This window comes from Bos javanicus, chromosome 8, assembly GCF_032452875.1.
Source record: "Bos javanicus breed banteng chromosome 8, ARS-OSU_banteng_1.0, whole genome shotgun sequence".
NCBI classification, from domain to species: domain Eukaryota; kingdom Metazoa; phylum Chordata; class Mammalia; order Artiodactyla; family Bovidae; genus Bos; species Bos javanicus.
In genome coordinates this window covers 71,152,333-71,168,316 of record NC_083875.1, presented here as the reverse complement: position 1 = coordinate 71,168,316, position 15,984 = coordinate 71,152,333, and the positions used below count along the sequence as shown (strand labels likewise).

General features: G+C 44.9%; 1 protein-coding gene and 1 non-coding gene across 2 annotated transcripts in view; one reads left to right on the top strand and one right to left on the bottom strand.

The window, feature by feature from the left end:
- The window catches only part of LOXL2 (lysyl oxidase like 2), a 112,903-nt gene that overhangs the window by 35,468 nt on the left and 61,451 nt on the right, over positions 1 to 15,984 (top strand). The window contains exon 3 of the mRNA XM_061425848.1: positions 5,623 to 5,798. Coding sequence (XP_061281832.1) covers positions 5,623 to 5,798 — 176 coding nt within the window. The remainder of the gene's footprint in view (positions 1 to 5,622; positions 5,799 to 15,984) is intronic.
- LOC133253542 (small nucleolar RNA SNORA2/SNORA34 family) lies at positions 8,769 to 8,904 on the bottom strand. Its single transcript, XR_009738331.1, has one exon. It is a non-coding gene; the product is annotated as a small nucleolar RNA SNORA2/SNORA34 family (small nucleolar RNA).

The following is a 15,984-nucleotide window of genomic DNA, read 5'->3' as shown; positions in this document are numbered from 1 at the left end:
AAAGAATAGGTATCAAAGAGAGGAAGGGAGAAAGAGACGCTAAAAAAATTTTTAACTGTCCTGTCTCTAGGACTTTAAGCATTATCCTGTCTATGTAAAGTGGTAGTTGGTTTATCCCAAGAGACCCTTTAGATGTAAAATATATTTGAATCTCATTAGCATCAGTTTAGGATTTTTAACACTGGGTGCATGGTGAACATTCAGTCAATATTCATTAATCATGATTCAGTTTGATTTGGAAGTCAGCTTTGCTCACCACTATACCACCAATGCTGATTCAGTTTGATTTTGAAAAATATTAAAAACAGTTGGCAAGGGACTTCCATGGCAGTCCAGTGGTTGGGACTTTGTGCTTCCAATGCAGGGGGTACGATTTGATCTCTAGTTGGGGAACTAAGATCCCACATGCTGTGCAGTGTGGCCAAAACGAAACAGAAAATAGTTGGCAAGCAGTACTTGGCATAGTGACCTGTGCCCTGGGATGTGCTCTGATGGCGTTTAGACAGCTCTTTGGATGAATCAGAAACACTGTAGGTGAACTTCTCAAGTTCAGGCTGTAGTAATGAAGCCAGGGAGAGCACCAGGGATATTCCAGGTTTCCAGCCCAGCCTGTCAATAGATCTTTTCTCCCAAAGCATCTCTGAGCTTAGAGACCTCATGGGCCTTTAGAGAGTTCTGGAGGGGACAGCTGCCCCATTTCTCACTCTCTGGATGGAATCGCAGCCTCCCGAACCTCAGATGTTTGCTCTCCTTTGTGAGTCTTCAGATCTGAGGTTTAATGTAATCCCCCCCTCACTGCATCATTCTTCAGATCAGAGTGATGAAGCCAGCAGATGACTGCAATGGGGCCCCGAAGCTCCTAGCTTGAAGTATCTCCATTGCCCCGACAGCCAGGGGAATGCTGGACTTCAAATAGAATTATATTTATGATCTTTTCTCTCCAAATGATCTGTTAACTTGTTGGTACATCTCTTCTCCTTTCATCAGGAGAAGCATCTTCTTAGGGTAAATGAGTGGAAGGAGTAAAATGAAGTTTTGCTTCTGATTATCTGGCATTTTAAAAAAATAATCAATTAATTAATTAGACTGCATCGGGTCTTAGTTGCAACACACAGAATCTTCGTTGGATCATGAGAGGTCTTTTGTTGCGGCACACAGACTCTCTAGTTTTGGTATGTGGGCTCATTAGTTGTGACCCACGGGCTCAGTTGCCCTGTAGTGTGTGAGACCTTAGTTCTCCTATCAGGGATTGAACCCACATCCCCTGCATTGCGGGCAGATTCCTAACCCCTGGAGCACCAGGGAAGTCCCCGACTGGCATTTTACGTCCAAAGTTTGGCCCCCATCTGTGTCCCTATGGCACTTTCCTAGCAGCTCTCGGATGGCATGTACTGAACTGTTCCCAAACCACCGAGCATTCCAGCAGCAAACTGGAAGTTGGTTGCTTCGGAATCAGAACAATTTAGTTGTTAGGCATTGAGCACACAGCGGGGAAAAAAAGGTCATGAAATTAGGCCAAATTAGTTTACCTGGCATGGTGATGTCATCTTGGGGCACATAGAAATGAACATTCCCACTATCTCAGAAGGTAACTGGTGGGATTGTGTAGAAGGTAGACTTACTGGGGATGAGTTGAAGCTTCTTAAGAAAGCAGCTCTTTGGGGTAATAGTTAGCATTAATGCTCCAGGGTGCTAATTTCAAATGAAAGTGAAAGTCACTCAGTTGTGTTGACTCTTTGTAACCCCATGGACTGTAGTCCGCCAGGCTCGTCTGTCCATGGGATTCTCCAGGCAAGAATACTGGAGTGGGTTGCCATTTTCTTCTCCAGGAGATCTTCTGGACCCAGGAATCTAACCTGGGTCTCCTGCATTGCAGGCAGATTCTTTACATTCTGAGCCAACAGGGTGCTAATTTCAAATGCTCCTTATCAAAAAATAAAACACGCCCTGGGGCATCTGTTTTGCAGCTCCTGCTGGTACTTTTAGCTAAGTGTTGTCCTATTTCCCATCCCCTTAGTCAGGGTGGTTTCTCTGTCTGCAGATGGAATAAGGGCTCTGTTTCTTTTCACCGTCTCTGTCCATTCAGCAGCTTTTCTGAAGACTGTTCCATAGAAGAGGCCCCGCTTCAAACGTGGAGGGTCTTTTCTGTTGCTAGTACTTAGCAAGACAAACATTGGTTTGTTGTTGAAACAGCAATCGATTAGGGAGCATGTGTTTCAGTGGAGCTTGATGGCTTGGAAACGAAGCCAAATTGAGAAACCAGTTGGAAAACCTGAGCCCAGATGTTTTCAATAAGCCTTTTGTTTCCCTTCAATGCATCTGAGGTTCTCTCGTTTGAGCCCTGAGCTGCCATCTGTCATAGCAGACGCATTTCATCTGGGGCCTCGAAGTCCAGAGGCTGACCCGAGGTTCCCGCTGACCTTGAAGAACCTCAGATTTTCTTTGGTTTTCTCATCTTTACAATGGGAGTGTTTTTGTCTGCTTTTTCATTGCAGCGAGGAAGCAGCAGAATTCCTTGTTTTCTGACTTACTGGGAGGAGGAAGGAGAAAGGGAAGGTGAACACATACTAGGCACATTCATAATCTAATTGAATCTCCATGGTGACCTGTTTGTTAGTATCATTGTTTTCACTTGAGGAATGGGCTTGGTGAAGTAGTTGACCTAGTCACATGGTAACCATGCCAGAGGCAGAGAGAATTTGTTTTTTGTTTTGTTTTTGTGGCTGTACCACATGGCATGTGGGGTGTTTATATCCTGACCAGGAATGGAACCCATGCCCTCTTCACTGGAAGTGCAGAGTCAACCTTTGAACTACCAGGGAAGTCCTGATGCAGAGAGAATTTGAACCTAGGTTTTCTGACTCCACTCTACTGTAGAGTCCTTCTGGAGTCATGAGAAAAAGGAGAGTTTTGACTCTGTTTTCTTTCTTTGTGTAGTGATGCTTATAAAAATCACTACTTGAAACCACTCTAGCACTTAAAATTTTTTTTAAATTTTAATGGTGGTAAAGTACATATAACATAAAATGTGCCATCTTAACCATTTTTCAGGGTACAGTGCAGTACTGTTAAGTACATTCACAGTGTTGTGGACCCACTTTTCATCTTGCAGAATTAAAACTCTATACCCATTAAATAACCACTCCTCAACTCCCCTAACCCAGCCCGTGGTAAACTCCATTCTACACTCTGTCTCTGTGATTTTGACTACTCTCAGTACCTTATATATATGGAATCATACAGTATTTGCCTTTTCCCGACTGATTTATTTCACCTAATATAAGGACTTCAAGGTTCACCCATGTTGTCGCGAGTGACAGAATGCCTTTCCTTTTGAAGGCCGAGTAATATTCCCGTGTACATGTAGACTACAGTTTGTCAGCGGACGCTTAGGTTGCTTCTACATCTGGGCTATTGTGAAAAGTGCTGTGATGTACATGGGTGTGCAGATATCTCTTTGCCACCTTGCTATCAATTCTTTTGAATATATATATTCCCAGAAGTGGGAATTGCTAGATATATGGTAATTCTATTTTTAATTCGAGGAACCACCCTGTGTTCTTATAGGGGCTGCATCATTCTGATAGGGATAAAGTAAGATAATCAAATAGTTTAAAAATCTCACTAAGAGCTCATAGATAGAGAGGGAACTTTGGAAGACCCCTGTAAGTGAATGATCACTCAAGAAAGCAGATTTGCTTAGCAACAAAACCGTGCAATAGAAGCGTGAGCCAGCCCTCAAGACAATAAAACAATGGCAGAAAAATAACACCTGCATCCTGCCATTGGGGTCAATAAGTTAATGATCCCTAGGTCATGCTCCTCTGTGCACACTGAAAACAACAATACAGGAGAAAGAAGACATTCTGAAGTAGAAGACCCTCATTATACTGAAACCTGACATGGCTTACCATATTTTAGCTTATGCTACTAGCTTTTAGCTAATTAACATAGTACCATGACAGATTGGGCCGGTTGGGCCACAACGAGACAAAAATCTCCCCCACTTGATGTGGAAGAGGAGCTGATGATAGAAGCCTGACATCTACTCAAGAATGAGGAAGAATGTGGTCTTCTCCCCTCCCCGTTTTTCCTTTGACTATAAAAATGTAGCCTATCCAGCTCTTGGGGCATTGCTCCCTTGCCTGCCTGCTTGTATCTCTCACAAGCATTTGATATTAGCTTTTTGGTTTTTTTTTTTTTGAAGGGGGCAGGCACACAGTCCAGCATGCTGGATCTTAGTCCCCAACCCAGGGATCAAACCTGTGCCCCCTGCAGTGGGAGGTGGAGTCTTAACCACTGGATCACCAAAGAAGTTCCAGCATCCTATATTTTTAAATCTATCTCTTACCTATCGTTTTGCCTCTCACTGAATTCTTTCTGCACCAACATGTAAAGAACGTGAGCTCCTCTGTTGCAATGTTACATTTCTGCCAACAGTTCACAAGGGTTCCAATTTCTCCACATCCTTGCCAACACTTGTTATTTTCTGTTTTAGTTTTTGTTTTGGTAGTAGCCATCCTAGTGGGTGTGAGATTGTGTCTCATTGTGGTTAACCCTCTAGCATTTTGCACTTGGAATTCCCTACTTGCTATAAGTCAGGTAAATATGCACAGGAGGTGAGCAGAGACCCACCAGGGACTCCCAGACAGATTGCCTGGCTACAAACCAGCCCTGCCTTCACCTGACTTCTGAAGCATGAAGAGGAGGCTCTGTGGGTTAGTCTTGCTGGACCATCTCTGAATCAGTGGATGGGAAACATCAGGAAGTAGGAAGAGACCTGAAAGCACCAGGATTTGGGGTTCTGGGAGATGACCTCACATTGTGAGTTGCCTTCTGTGAGCATAACTAATACCATCACCCTCATCATCATCATCATCATCATCACTGTTTTAAAAAATATTTATTTTTGGCTGTTCTGGGCCTTCCTTGGTGCCCATGGGCTTTCTCTAGTTGTGGAGAGTAGGGGCTACTCTCTAGCTGTGGTTTGCCAGCTCAGTAGTTGTGGTGCATGGGCTTAGTTGCCCCATGGCCTGTGGGATCTTCCCAGACCAGGAATTGAACAAGTGTCCCTTCATTGGCAGACAGATTCTCAACTACTGGACCACCAGGGAAATTCATCATTACCATTTTTTTAGTAACTCTGGACTAACCATAAACGAGGCATGTGTCATGTACTATCTCTAATCTGCACATGGTCCTGCCATTTAAATGTCATTATTATCCCCACTTTACCAATGAGAAAAGGAAGCTTTGACCAGGGTTATAGAGCTGAGTGGCTGAGCCAGAATTAGTATCAAACAGCTTAGGGTCCAAAGTCCCTGTTCTTTCCATTATACCATGTTACTTCGGGTTTAAATCTGATTTCTACTCCGATCATTTTCAATCCACCACATCCCTATATCACATCCCTCTGCCAGGGGAATCCAGGAGGGTCTTGAACTGTATGAAGTATTTCAACACACTGAAAACCAATTGATGACCCCACACAGCTGCCAAAATTAGGGAAAATTCCTGTTTTTGTGTACATAATCGGTGTCCAAATGCGCCCAAAGACTGAGCCCAAAGACTCAGACCTACTCTGATGTGGATCTTGGCTTCTCTCTTCTCTGCTTCCTTCAGGGCCCATCTGGTTGGACAATGTCTACTGCACCGGCAGCGAGGCGACCCTTGCAGCCTGCTCCTCCAATGGCTGGGGTGTGACCGACTGCAAGCACACGGAAGATGTGGGTGTGGTGTGCAGTGAGAAAAGAATTCCTGGGTTCAAGTTTGACGATTCGCTGATCAACAACATAGAGGCAAGTCATGTGCTTTATTTTTTCTTCAACTGAAGCATAGTTGACTTACTGTGTTGTGTTAGTTTCTGCTGTATGGCAAAGTGATTGTTTTATATATATATATATATATATATATACACACAACACACACACATATATATATTCTTTTTCATACTCTTTTCCATTATAGTTTGTCACAGGATGTTGAATATAATTCCCTGTCTATGTAATAGAATCTTTTTAAAATTTTTATTTATTTTTAAAATTAAATTAAAAGCAATTTTGTGTTGATTTCTGCCGTACAACAATGTGAATCAGTTACAATTAAGTACATATATTCCTTTCCTCTGAGACTCCCTCCCCTCCCCCCATTCCACTCTCTAGGTCATCACAGAGTGCCAAGCTGGGCTCCGTGTTACACAGCGTGGCCTTTTGTTTATCCATCCCAAGTGTAACAGTTTGCATTTGCTAATCCCAGCCTCCCATTCCATCCCTCCCCCACCCTTGCCTCCCTTGGCAACCACAAATCTGTGAGTCTGTTTCTCTGTTTCAGAGATAGATTCATCTTTGCGTCATATTTTACATTTCACATATAGGTGATATCATATGGTGTTTCTCTTTCTGATAAGTTCATGTGCCCTTGATGACTCTTTCATGTGAATGTTTCCCTTCTTCCATTTAACTCACTTTTCACCTATGATTCTAAGAAGTGTGTGTGATCACTTGGAGGGGTGGGACCTAAACTCATCATTTGGTGCCCGGGCAGTTGAGGAAGCATTTCTGAAGAAGGGGATGCCATCAGAAGCAGAGAACAGCTTAGACAAAGACACAGAGGTATAGAGTTCTCTGTTAACTGGGCATAAGCAGGTCAATACCACTCAAGACTGTAGATCCTGAATCTGGAAATAGTGTGAAATGAGGGTAGAAAGGAGGCCATGAGAAGACTCAGCTATGTTCAGGAGCTTGCCCTTTGGGCTAGGAAAATGTATCAGCTAGCAACTGCAGTGTAACAAATTACCTCCCTGCCCCTTATATTTTGCAGCTTCAGACAACAAACTTGGATTGTCTCAAGTAGTTTCTAAGGATCAGGAAGCCAGGAGTGGTCAGCCAGTTGATTTTTCTCAGAACATCTCGTGAACTTGCAGTCACGTTGTCAACTAGGACTGGGGACTCTTCTCCCAAGTTGACTACTGTGGTTGTTGGCAGGCCTTAGCTTCCTTCTGGCTGTCAGCTGGAGCCCTCTGGTCCTCTCCATACAATCGCCCTATAGGCTCCTTGAACATCCTTAAGATATGGTGGTTGTCTTTCTTTAGAGTGAATGACTCAAAAGAGAAAGAGAGAGAGGGAACAAAACATGGAAGCCATGTCTTTCCTAACGTCCTCTCAGAAGTGATGGTCCATCATTTCCGCTGTATTTTATTGGTCATTCACATCAACAGTACGCCTTGTGGGTGGAGATTACCCAAAGATATGACTCCAGAAAGTAGTGGTCACTGGGGGTCATATTGGAGGCTGGCTGTCACAGGACAGTTGTCCCCTAACTAGCAGGGGATCAGAATCACTTTTAAAATGCATCAGACCTCCTGAGTGAGGGTCTCCCACTAAGAGAACAGCTAATTTTTTTAACTCTCTCAGAGGATTCTGATGCTGCCAGCCCAAGTCAACATTTGGGAATGGCAAAAGGGCTTGTGACCCTTCTTCTAAATTTATGGCTAAATTTCAGATTTATCTTTTTTACAAGTGCTCCAGCCAAAGAATAGAATGAACAAGCATTTAATGCTCTCCACTATGTGGGGCTTAGGGTAGGAGGAAGAGGCAGCCAAGACTCCTTCCTCAAGGAATGTGCTGGATGTTACCCCCAAGGCACTACGGGATCGTCCATGAATCCAGGACAAGGAGCCTTTTCTGTGCTGTAGTTTCCAGCCGGCCTCAGACTAATGCAGAAGAGAGTTGATTCTTGAAATTGCCCTATTTGGGCTTCAGAGGAAGTTCTCCCCAGACTGTGGTCTTTACATTTTCCTCCCATGACTCACTCTGCCCTACTCTTTCTCATATGCTCTGAGAGCGCACTGAGATGCTGGGAACTGGTCCAAACCTGCATGACAGTGTGGAAAAGGATTTCCAGCCTTCTCTCAGCTGGCAGCTTTGAGACCACTTCTGGTTGACAGTCTTCAAATGCTGCTGTTTTATTTGGGATAACCAGAAGAGATGGTTACAGAGTTGATGTTGTGTATCTAGTGTTTTGGTTCCTGATAATCTTGCTTTATCATGAAGGTTATAATTTGGAAGGTGGGCTTATCCAATCCAGTTTCATACTTTTCATACTCTTTATATAACTTCATATGAAGTAATTAGCCACCCCTTCATATAATGCATCTCATCTTTCCAATGAGATTGGAAGCTCCCAAAGGCAGGGGTTCCATCTGGTTTACCATTCTATCCAAAAAAAATGATGCTAGGTACCTAGAATTTTCTTCTCAGGAATGAAAACCAACATTATCCACGTAATGAATTCGTCATTGTTGTTTAGTCACTGAGTTGTGTCTGACTCTTTTGCGACCCCATGGACTGTAGACCACGAGGCTCCTCTGTCCATGGGATTTCCCAGGCGTGGATACTGGAGTGAGTTGCCATTTCCTTCTCCAGGGGATTGAAACTGTCTCCTACTTGGCAGGCAGATTCTTCACCACTGAGCCACCTGGAAAGGCAGGTGAAGAAGATCCTAGGATAAAATATCAAGCTAAATAGCAATGAGAAATGCACAGAAGCAAATCATTCCTTCATAGTATTGCCTTGCCTAATAGGACTATGAATTTATGTGTGACATTTTTTGGGGGGGAGTCCACAGCATTTTTTGGTTTTTTGGTAGTAATTGGATTTAGCAATATTATAATTCTAATGATCAAGTTAAATCAGGGATCTCTGAATTTTGGAATCCCAATATTAATCAACTACAAATAAATATTAGCCCATATCTATCATCAATGACTGAAATGTTTCTTTCTAATGAGTTGACCATTCCATTACGAAAGTTCTGAAGTGGCCAACAGATCATAGATAGAGATTTCTTCAGGCTTCTGCTTGAAACAATCACTTCAGCAAACTGCTGACCTTGATTCAAGGTCAAATGTGTGACATCTTTAATGGGCTTTTGTTCATCCTACATCCTTGGGATAATCCACTTGGATTGTCAAGTGAAGATCTTGACTTCCAGGCATGAGAAAGTCACTGCTAGCATGAATCAAAAGTGGATAGGCCAAAATGCCAGTGGGTTTTGGACTGGAAAAATGAGAAGACCCATCTGCCACTAGGGAAGAATCAAAAAAGTTCTGAAAAAGAACTCTGTGAAGGGCACTTCAACAGAAAAGTGTTTATGAAATTGCCTATAGGGTCCAATTCTAATGCTTAGCCTTTAAAGGGGAAATAAAGGATTTCCCTGGTGGTCCAGTGGCTAATTATGCTCCCAATGCAGGAGGCCCGGGTTCAATCCTTGGTCAGGGAACTACATCCCATATGTCACAACTGAGAGTTCACGTGCCACAACTAAGGATCCTGCATGCTGCGATGAAGATCAAAGATAGACTCAGCCAAATAAATAAATATTTTTTAAAATAAAAGGGAAATAAGATGGGTCACAGAGAAATTAAAACCTTCGTTGTCTGGAAAAGGCAGAGAAATGACCAGGGGAAAAATATTTTAGAGAGAACTTTCTTGTTGTGAAAGGGCTGAGAGTCCATGATAGGAAATCTTAGCACCTATCTCTATTCTGGACGTTTATTGGTTGGGGGTCTGCTGTGTACACATCATGGTCTGGGATACCATTGGGGCAAGTAAACGTGACCCTTGTTCTCAAGCCCTTATAACCCTAGAAGACAAGACGCATGCCTTGGGGAAAGTTGGAACATCATTCCAGGGCAAGTAACCTGGAATGATCTTCCAGGTAATCCTAAGTGAGTTTACAGTAACCCAGAGAGGCTTAGCTGGGAGGAGTCTGGTTTCAAGGGCTAGATGACTTCCACAGCCTCTAAACTTGGCATTTTCCTAGAAGACCTCCCTCTTGCTGTCATACGAATCAGATTGGTTACCAGGGACCAGACTAGGAGCTTTCCTGTCTAGCCAGGAATACTGTGAAAATTTTCAGTTGATGAGCAGTCCCCTGTAACCTCTTCCCTTTGGTATCTGCTTAAAGTAGATCATTAATGGGCCTAGATTTCAGGGTGTCTGACCAGAACCTCGGACAGCTGCCAGAAGATTTTTCTGTCCAGGACTTCGTGGCTAAGCTTATGCTTATGGGCAGGGTTGGCCTGATGGGTAGGGAGCCACCCAGACTACCTACAAGGGATATTTGTGGGATGTGACAAGTTTCTCCGAAATACCTCATATAATAGCTGTGTCAGTAGCTGAAGTCATGGAATCATTCCTCTAGGCTAGAGAAATGTACCCTGTTAGATGTGTGTGGACCAGGGAAGTTCTGTTGTTGTTGTTCAGTTGCTAAGTTGTTTCTGACTGTTTGTGATCCTATGGACTACAGCATGTCAGGCCTCCCTGACCTTCACTGTCTCTCGGAGCTTGCCTAACTAAGTTCATGTCTGTTGAGTCGGTGATGCTGTCTAACCATCTCATCCTCTGCTGCCCTCTTCTCCTTTTGCCTTCAATCTTTCCTGGCATCAAGGTCTTTTCCACTGAGTCGGCTCTTCACACGTCACGTGGCCAAAGTATTGGAGCTTCAGCTTCAGCATCAGTCCTTCTAATGAATATTCAGGATTGATTTCCTTTAGGATTGACTGGCTTGATCTCCTTGCTGACCAAGGGACTCTCAAGAGTATTCTCCAATGCCACAATTCGAAAGCATCAGTTCTTTGGCACTCAGCCTTCTTTATGGTCCAACTCTCACATCCATACATGACTACTGGAAAAATCATAGCTTTAACTAGATGAACCTTTGTCAGCAAAGTGATATCTCTGCTTTTTAATACACTGTCTAGGTTTGTCATAGCTTTTCTTCCAAGGCGCAAGTGTCTTTTAATTTCATGGCTGCAATCACCATCTGCAGTGATTTTGCAGCCCAAGAAAATGAACTTTGTCACTGTTTCCACTTTTTACCCTCCTATTTGTCATGAAGTGATGGGACCAGATGCCATAATCTTAGCTTTTTGAATGTTGAGTTTTAAGCCAGCTTTTCACTCTCCTCTATCACCCTCATCAAGAGACTCTTTAGTTCCTATTTGCTTTCTGCTATTAGAGTGGTATCATCTGTTTATCTGCGGTTGTTCAAATTTCTCCCAGCAATCTTGATTCCAGCTTGTGAGTCATCCAGTCAGACATTTTACATGATGTACTCTGCACATAAGTTAAATAAGCAGGGTGGATTGAGAGCATGGGGTCTTAGATGCTGAACCAATCAGGGAAGTCTTGGAATGTGTTCGGGATGAATATAAGGTTCTATGTCAAGGTTCATGATGAAAAAATGGAAAAAACAGCTACAGAGCAAAAGCCAGGAAAAGAGACTGAAAGTGTTGATTGTATTTAAAAGATCCCTGAAAGTGATTGGTTGCCTAAAAGCTCAGTATAAGCCAATGGTATGGCTGCTAGAAAGTGTGTGTAAACTGATACACTTGGTTGAGGGGAAGGGGACATTTTTCCTAAACTCTTCGCTTTTTGGACCAAGAAGGGAGTGAATTTCCAGGGCCATCTCTTAACTAGGTCATCCAGAGTAAGGACCAGCCAGGTGGACACAGGTCTGGAAACCACATCACATGAGGAAATGAAGACATTGTGTCAAGAAAACAGATAAGATGGAAGAGATATCGGTCCTCTTCAAATATTGAAGTGCTACCATGGAGAAGAGCGTTTGTACTTTGGCTTAACTCCCAAAACTAAGATGAATGGGGAGGGGTTGGGGTGTAGATTTCAGCTGAATATGAAAACTCTTTAAGGCTGAGTGATGGGGCTACACATTTCAACACCACCCGAGGACTCTGAAGCACAGGAGACAGGCTGCCCTGTGAGTGGTGAGCTCCTTGTCCCCAGAGTAGTTTAAGCAGGAACTGGATGAGCTCCTGCAAGGAATATGGCAGCCAAATCCCTACATGGGAAGGACACGGGATGAGATGATTACCAAATTCTAAGACCCCATGTTTATCTGCATCTCTGAAAGTGCACCCAGCCAGCCCGCACAGGGGGCGCACACTAGCTGACTACTGGCAGTGATCACCACTGTGTGTCAAACTACCCCCACAGCTCAGTGGTAAAGAACCTGCTTGCAGTGCAGGAAAGCCGGGAGATGCGGGTTCGATCCCTGGGTCAGGAAGATCTCCTGGAGGAGGAAATGGCAACCTACTCCAGTATTCTTGCCTGGGAAATCCAATGGACAGAGGGGCCTGGGGGCTATAGTCCATAGGGTTGCAAAGAGTTGGACTCAACTGAGCACACACACACACACGACCATTGTGTGAATTGGGGTCATGCCTGTTACACACACACACTCACACAGACACATGCAGAGAAGGGATGTCTGCTACTGTGTGTTCTCATGTTCTCTCTCCATCTCTGGCACATCATGACTTTGGCCTTGAAAGCAGACACTTTCCACCCTCACTGTTGTACACCACAGTGAAAATTAAAGCCCCACCTCCCCTCGATGACCCCCAGGTGGGGCTCATAAATTCAAAAGTGGCCAAGAGTAGAGAGTCAAGTTAATGACTTCTCTGTGTCTTGTGACCCCAGGCACAAATGATCAGTCTATTGAAGATCACAGAGACACTCCCATCTCTTCTCACCCTTATTTTGAATGGGTGTGACCAGGTTCTAGCATATCCACCCTCGTAGACACCTGGAGGTTGAAGACAGATCACAGACCGTTAGAGATGACCCTCACAGGCTTGTGCCTTCTCCAGAGCACATTGAAATTTCCCCAAGCAGCGAGTGGAAGAAAACGGCATCCGTCTAGACCAAGTTCATCCCACTCTGGGATGCCAGAGGCGTGAGTCACTATGCCCTGGGGCCTGGAGGATGGAATTTCACTCTATGAGCTAACTGTGCTTCCGTGGAGTCCTACATCTGCCTGGGGCATCCTCAGGGGCCCCCGACACTTCATAAATTCCCTTCTAGAGGAGGGAAAAAGTGCTTCTTCCTCAGAAGGATGACCCCTCCCAGGGAGAGTTTGGCCAGAGCACAGAGCAAGTCCACTCCCTTCTTTAAGATGAGTTGGTTGATTTCGATCCCTTCCAGCTATGACAGTCTGTAATCTGGAGTGGCAGTGGTTTCTCCTTCAGAATGGCACGGCATGCACTCATCATTTACAAGGGGGTTTAAACAATCTGTAGGGGGGAAAACCAGATGATTTCTGGAAAAGTGCATGCAGACTGTAAAATGTTATAAGAGATTTGCCTTACTGCTGATTCACCAGCCTGGGTTCATTTCTTCCAGAAAATTAACCGATCAGGATCTCCATCCTCCCCTTTGCTATGGTCTAAAGTTTTAGACCCTAGAGTGGGAGGCAGGACCCCTGAGTTCTGGCCCCTTTGGAGCCTGAGACTTGCAACTGTATGTCCAGAGGGACTGACCCTTCTTGGGTCCCTGGACACCTCACTGTAAAACAGCATTTTATACAGGGGGGAGAAAAATGAGTCTCGGGCCAATTCTCAAAACCTTCTTCAAAAGAGGAAAGCAGGAGCAAATAATAAATGTTCAATACTGTTGGTTTAAAGTGCGTAGATCTTTTCTAAACCTATAAAACAGAGCTCCAAGCAAACCTCCCAGGAGTTCAGAGGCTCTTAAATCGAGAGGCTTTGTTTCCTGTCTGTGGCTGTGGACAAGTTGGAAAAAGCATTAGATAAGGGGAGATTACAAATCCAGATGCCCTTGTGAGCAGCCATCCCTGCTCTGGCCCGTCTGCACATTGCTAAGTCATGTGCTCATAGAGAGGCTCGTGGCTGGGGCCGGGTGCTGTTAGGTCAGGGAACGTAACGGGTCTTTTCCTTTTCTTCGGCCTCCCCACCTCACTTTCTTCTCTACTCATTTTTTTAAACTTATTTTTATTTTTGGCTGCTCTGGGTCTTCGTTGCTTTATGTGGGCTTTCTCTAGTTGTGGTACAGGGGGCTTCCCATTGTGGTGGCTTCTCCTGTTGCAGAGCACAAGCTCTAGGGTGCACGGGCTTCAGTAGTTACGGTGCGTGAGTTTGGTTGCCCTGTGACATGTGGGATCGTCCCAAACCAGGGATCAAACCCGTGTCTCCTGCACTGGCAGACAAATTCCCAACCCCTGGACCATCAGGGAAGCCCTCTACCATTTTTGAAAGGCTCTTTTGCCAAAGCAGTTAGGTTCCCAGAACTGATTAGAAATCCTCCAGCTGTGAGATTTAAGGGTGGCCTATGGGCTTTCCTGGTGGCTCAGACGGTAAAGAATCTACCTCCAATGCTAGAGATCTGGGTTCGATTCCTGGGTCAGGAAGATCCCCTGGAGAAGGGAATGGCTACTTATTCCAGTATTCTTGCCTGGAAAATTCCATGGACAGAGAAGCCGGCTACTGCTAAGTCACTTCAGTCATGTCCAACTCTGTGCGACCCCATAGACGACAGCCCACCAGGCTCCCCTGTCCGTGGGATTCTCCAGGCAAGAACACTGAAGTGGGTTGCCATTTCCTTCTCCAGTGCCTGGTGGGCTACAGTTCACGGGGTTGCAGAGCCGGACACAACTTAGCGACTAACACACACATCCTCTGAGTGGCCTTAGAGCCCCAATTTCTCCTTTGTGACAGCAGGCAGCCCAGGAGGACTGGAGGGGCCAGGAGGAAGATGGAGCTGGGAGGATAATATTCACTTCCAACAGTGGGGGCATCCGGTACCCCTCCCCTTCACACTCTCACCTCCTACTGGAGGGACCTGGAGACCTGAAAAACCTCTTTCTTCTGCTCTTAACCACAGGGATGGAGGCTGTTGTGCATTTTTTAAATTCCAGGAGTCCAGGTTTTTATTAGTCACAGTTAACTGCCAAATGCTTCAGGGCTTTCCCCTCAGCAGCAGCCTTATCATCCCAGCATCTGGGGGCTCTTGAGGGTGGAAGCCTGAAGCCAGGAAAGGGGTAATTAACTCTGTGTGCTAAGTCACTACAGTCGTGTTCGACTCTGTGTGACCCCATGGCCTGCAGCCTGCCAGGCTCCTCTGTCCACGGGATTCTCCAGGCAGGAATACTGGAGTGGGTTGCTATTTCTTACTCCAAGGGATCTTCTCAACCCAGGGATCGAACCCAGGTTTCCTGCACTGCAGGCAGATTCTTTACCATCAGAGCCACTAGGGAAGCCCATAAATAACTCTAGAAAGGTCCAAACACTTCCCAGACAGGAATTTAACCCCCTACTCCCCATGAGAGAGGAGGCGCAGCAGATTGTCTTGGGTGGTTTAGGAAAGAAACGGGGGTCTGTTTTCATCTCTGTGCAGTTTAGAAGGCGGTGGTCCCTCCGAGCTAAATATAGCCCTACTTCCCCAGACGGCTGCTGTGTAATTGGCCGGCTTCCCTCTACGGCAGAAGGAATGGTAGCAAGTGGGCAGTTTGTGTTGGACCCTTCAGTAAGTGGGGAGAGGGCCACGGTGGGAGCCCACCGCATCTGCCCAACTGTCAAGCTGGACCATCACATGCCACTCTCCTGGGTTTTCTCTCCCTGCCTACAGGGAGCTTGGGCAAGAAGAGGTATTATATATACCCTGTCTGGTGCTAACATTCCATGATTCTGTTTATCGAAAGCCTGACATGGTCTGGGTTCACCAGCCACCACAAGGGGCACAAGAGAAGGAGTTCGAGGGTGACCTATTTTTCACCACATCCAAGAACTAAAAGGGCATTTATGCAGCTAACAGAACAGACTCTTCGAAACTGGGCACATTCTGGCAGATTTGGAAACTCTGACTCCTGGCCACTGTGCTGTACCCAAAACCCTTTGAAAATCATAAACACCATTATAATTGTTTGTAAGTTGAAAGAAACAGGTAATGTTTTACTTACTCATTAGATGAAATCGGTGACTAAGTAGCCTTATAATTTGTTTTAGATGAAATAAATGAATGGTAATATGTACTCCAACTGTAAATTTTTTAAAAATTAATTAATTTTTGGCAACTCTGAGTCTTTGTTGCTCTGAGCAGGCTTTTTCTAGTTGCGGCAAGAAGGGGCCTGTTCTCTCGTTGTGGTGCATAGGCTTCTCATTGCGGT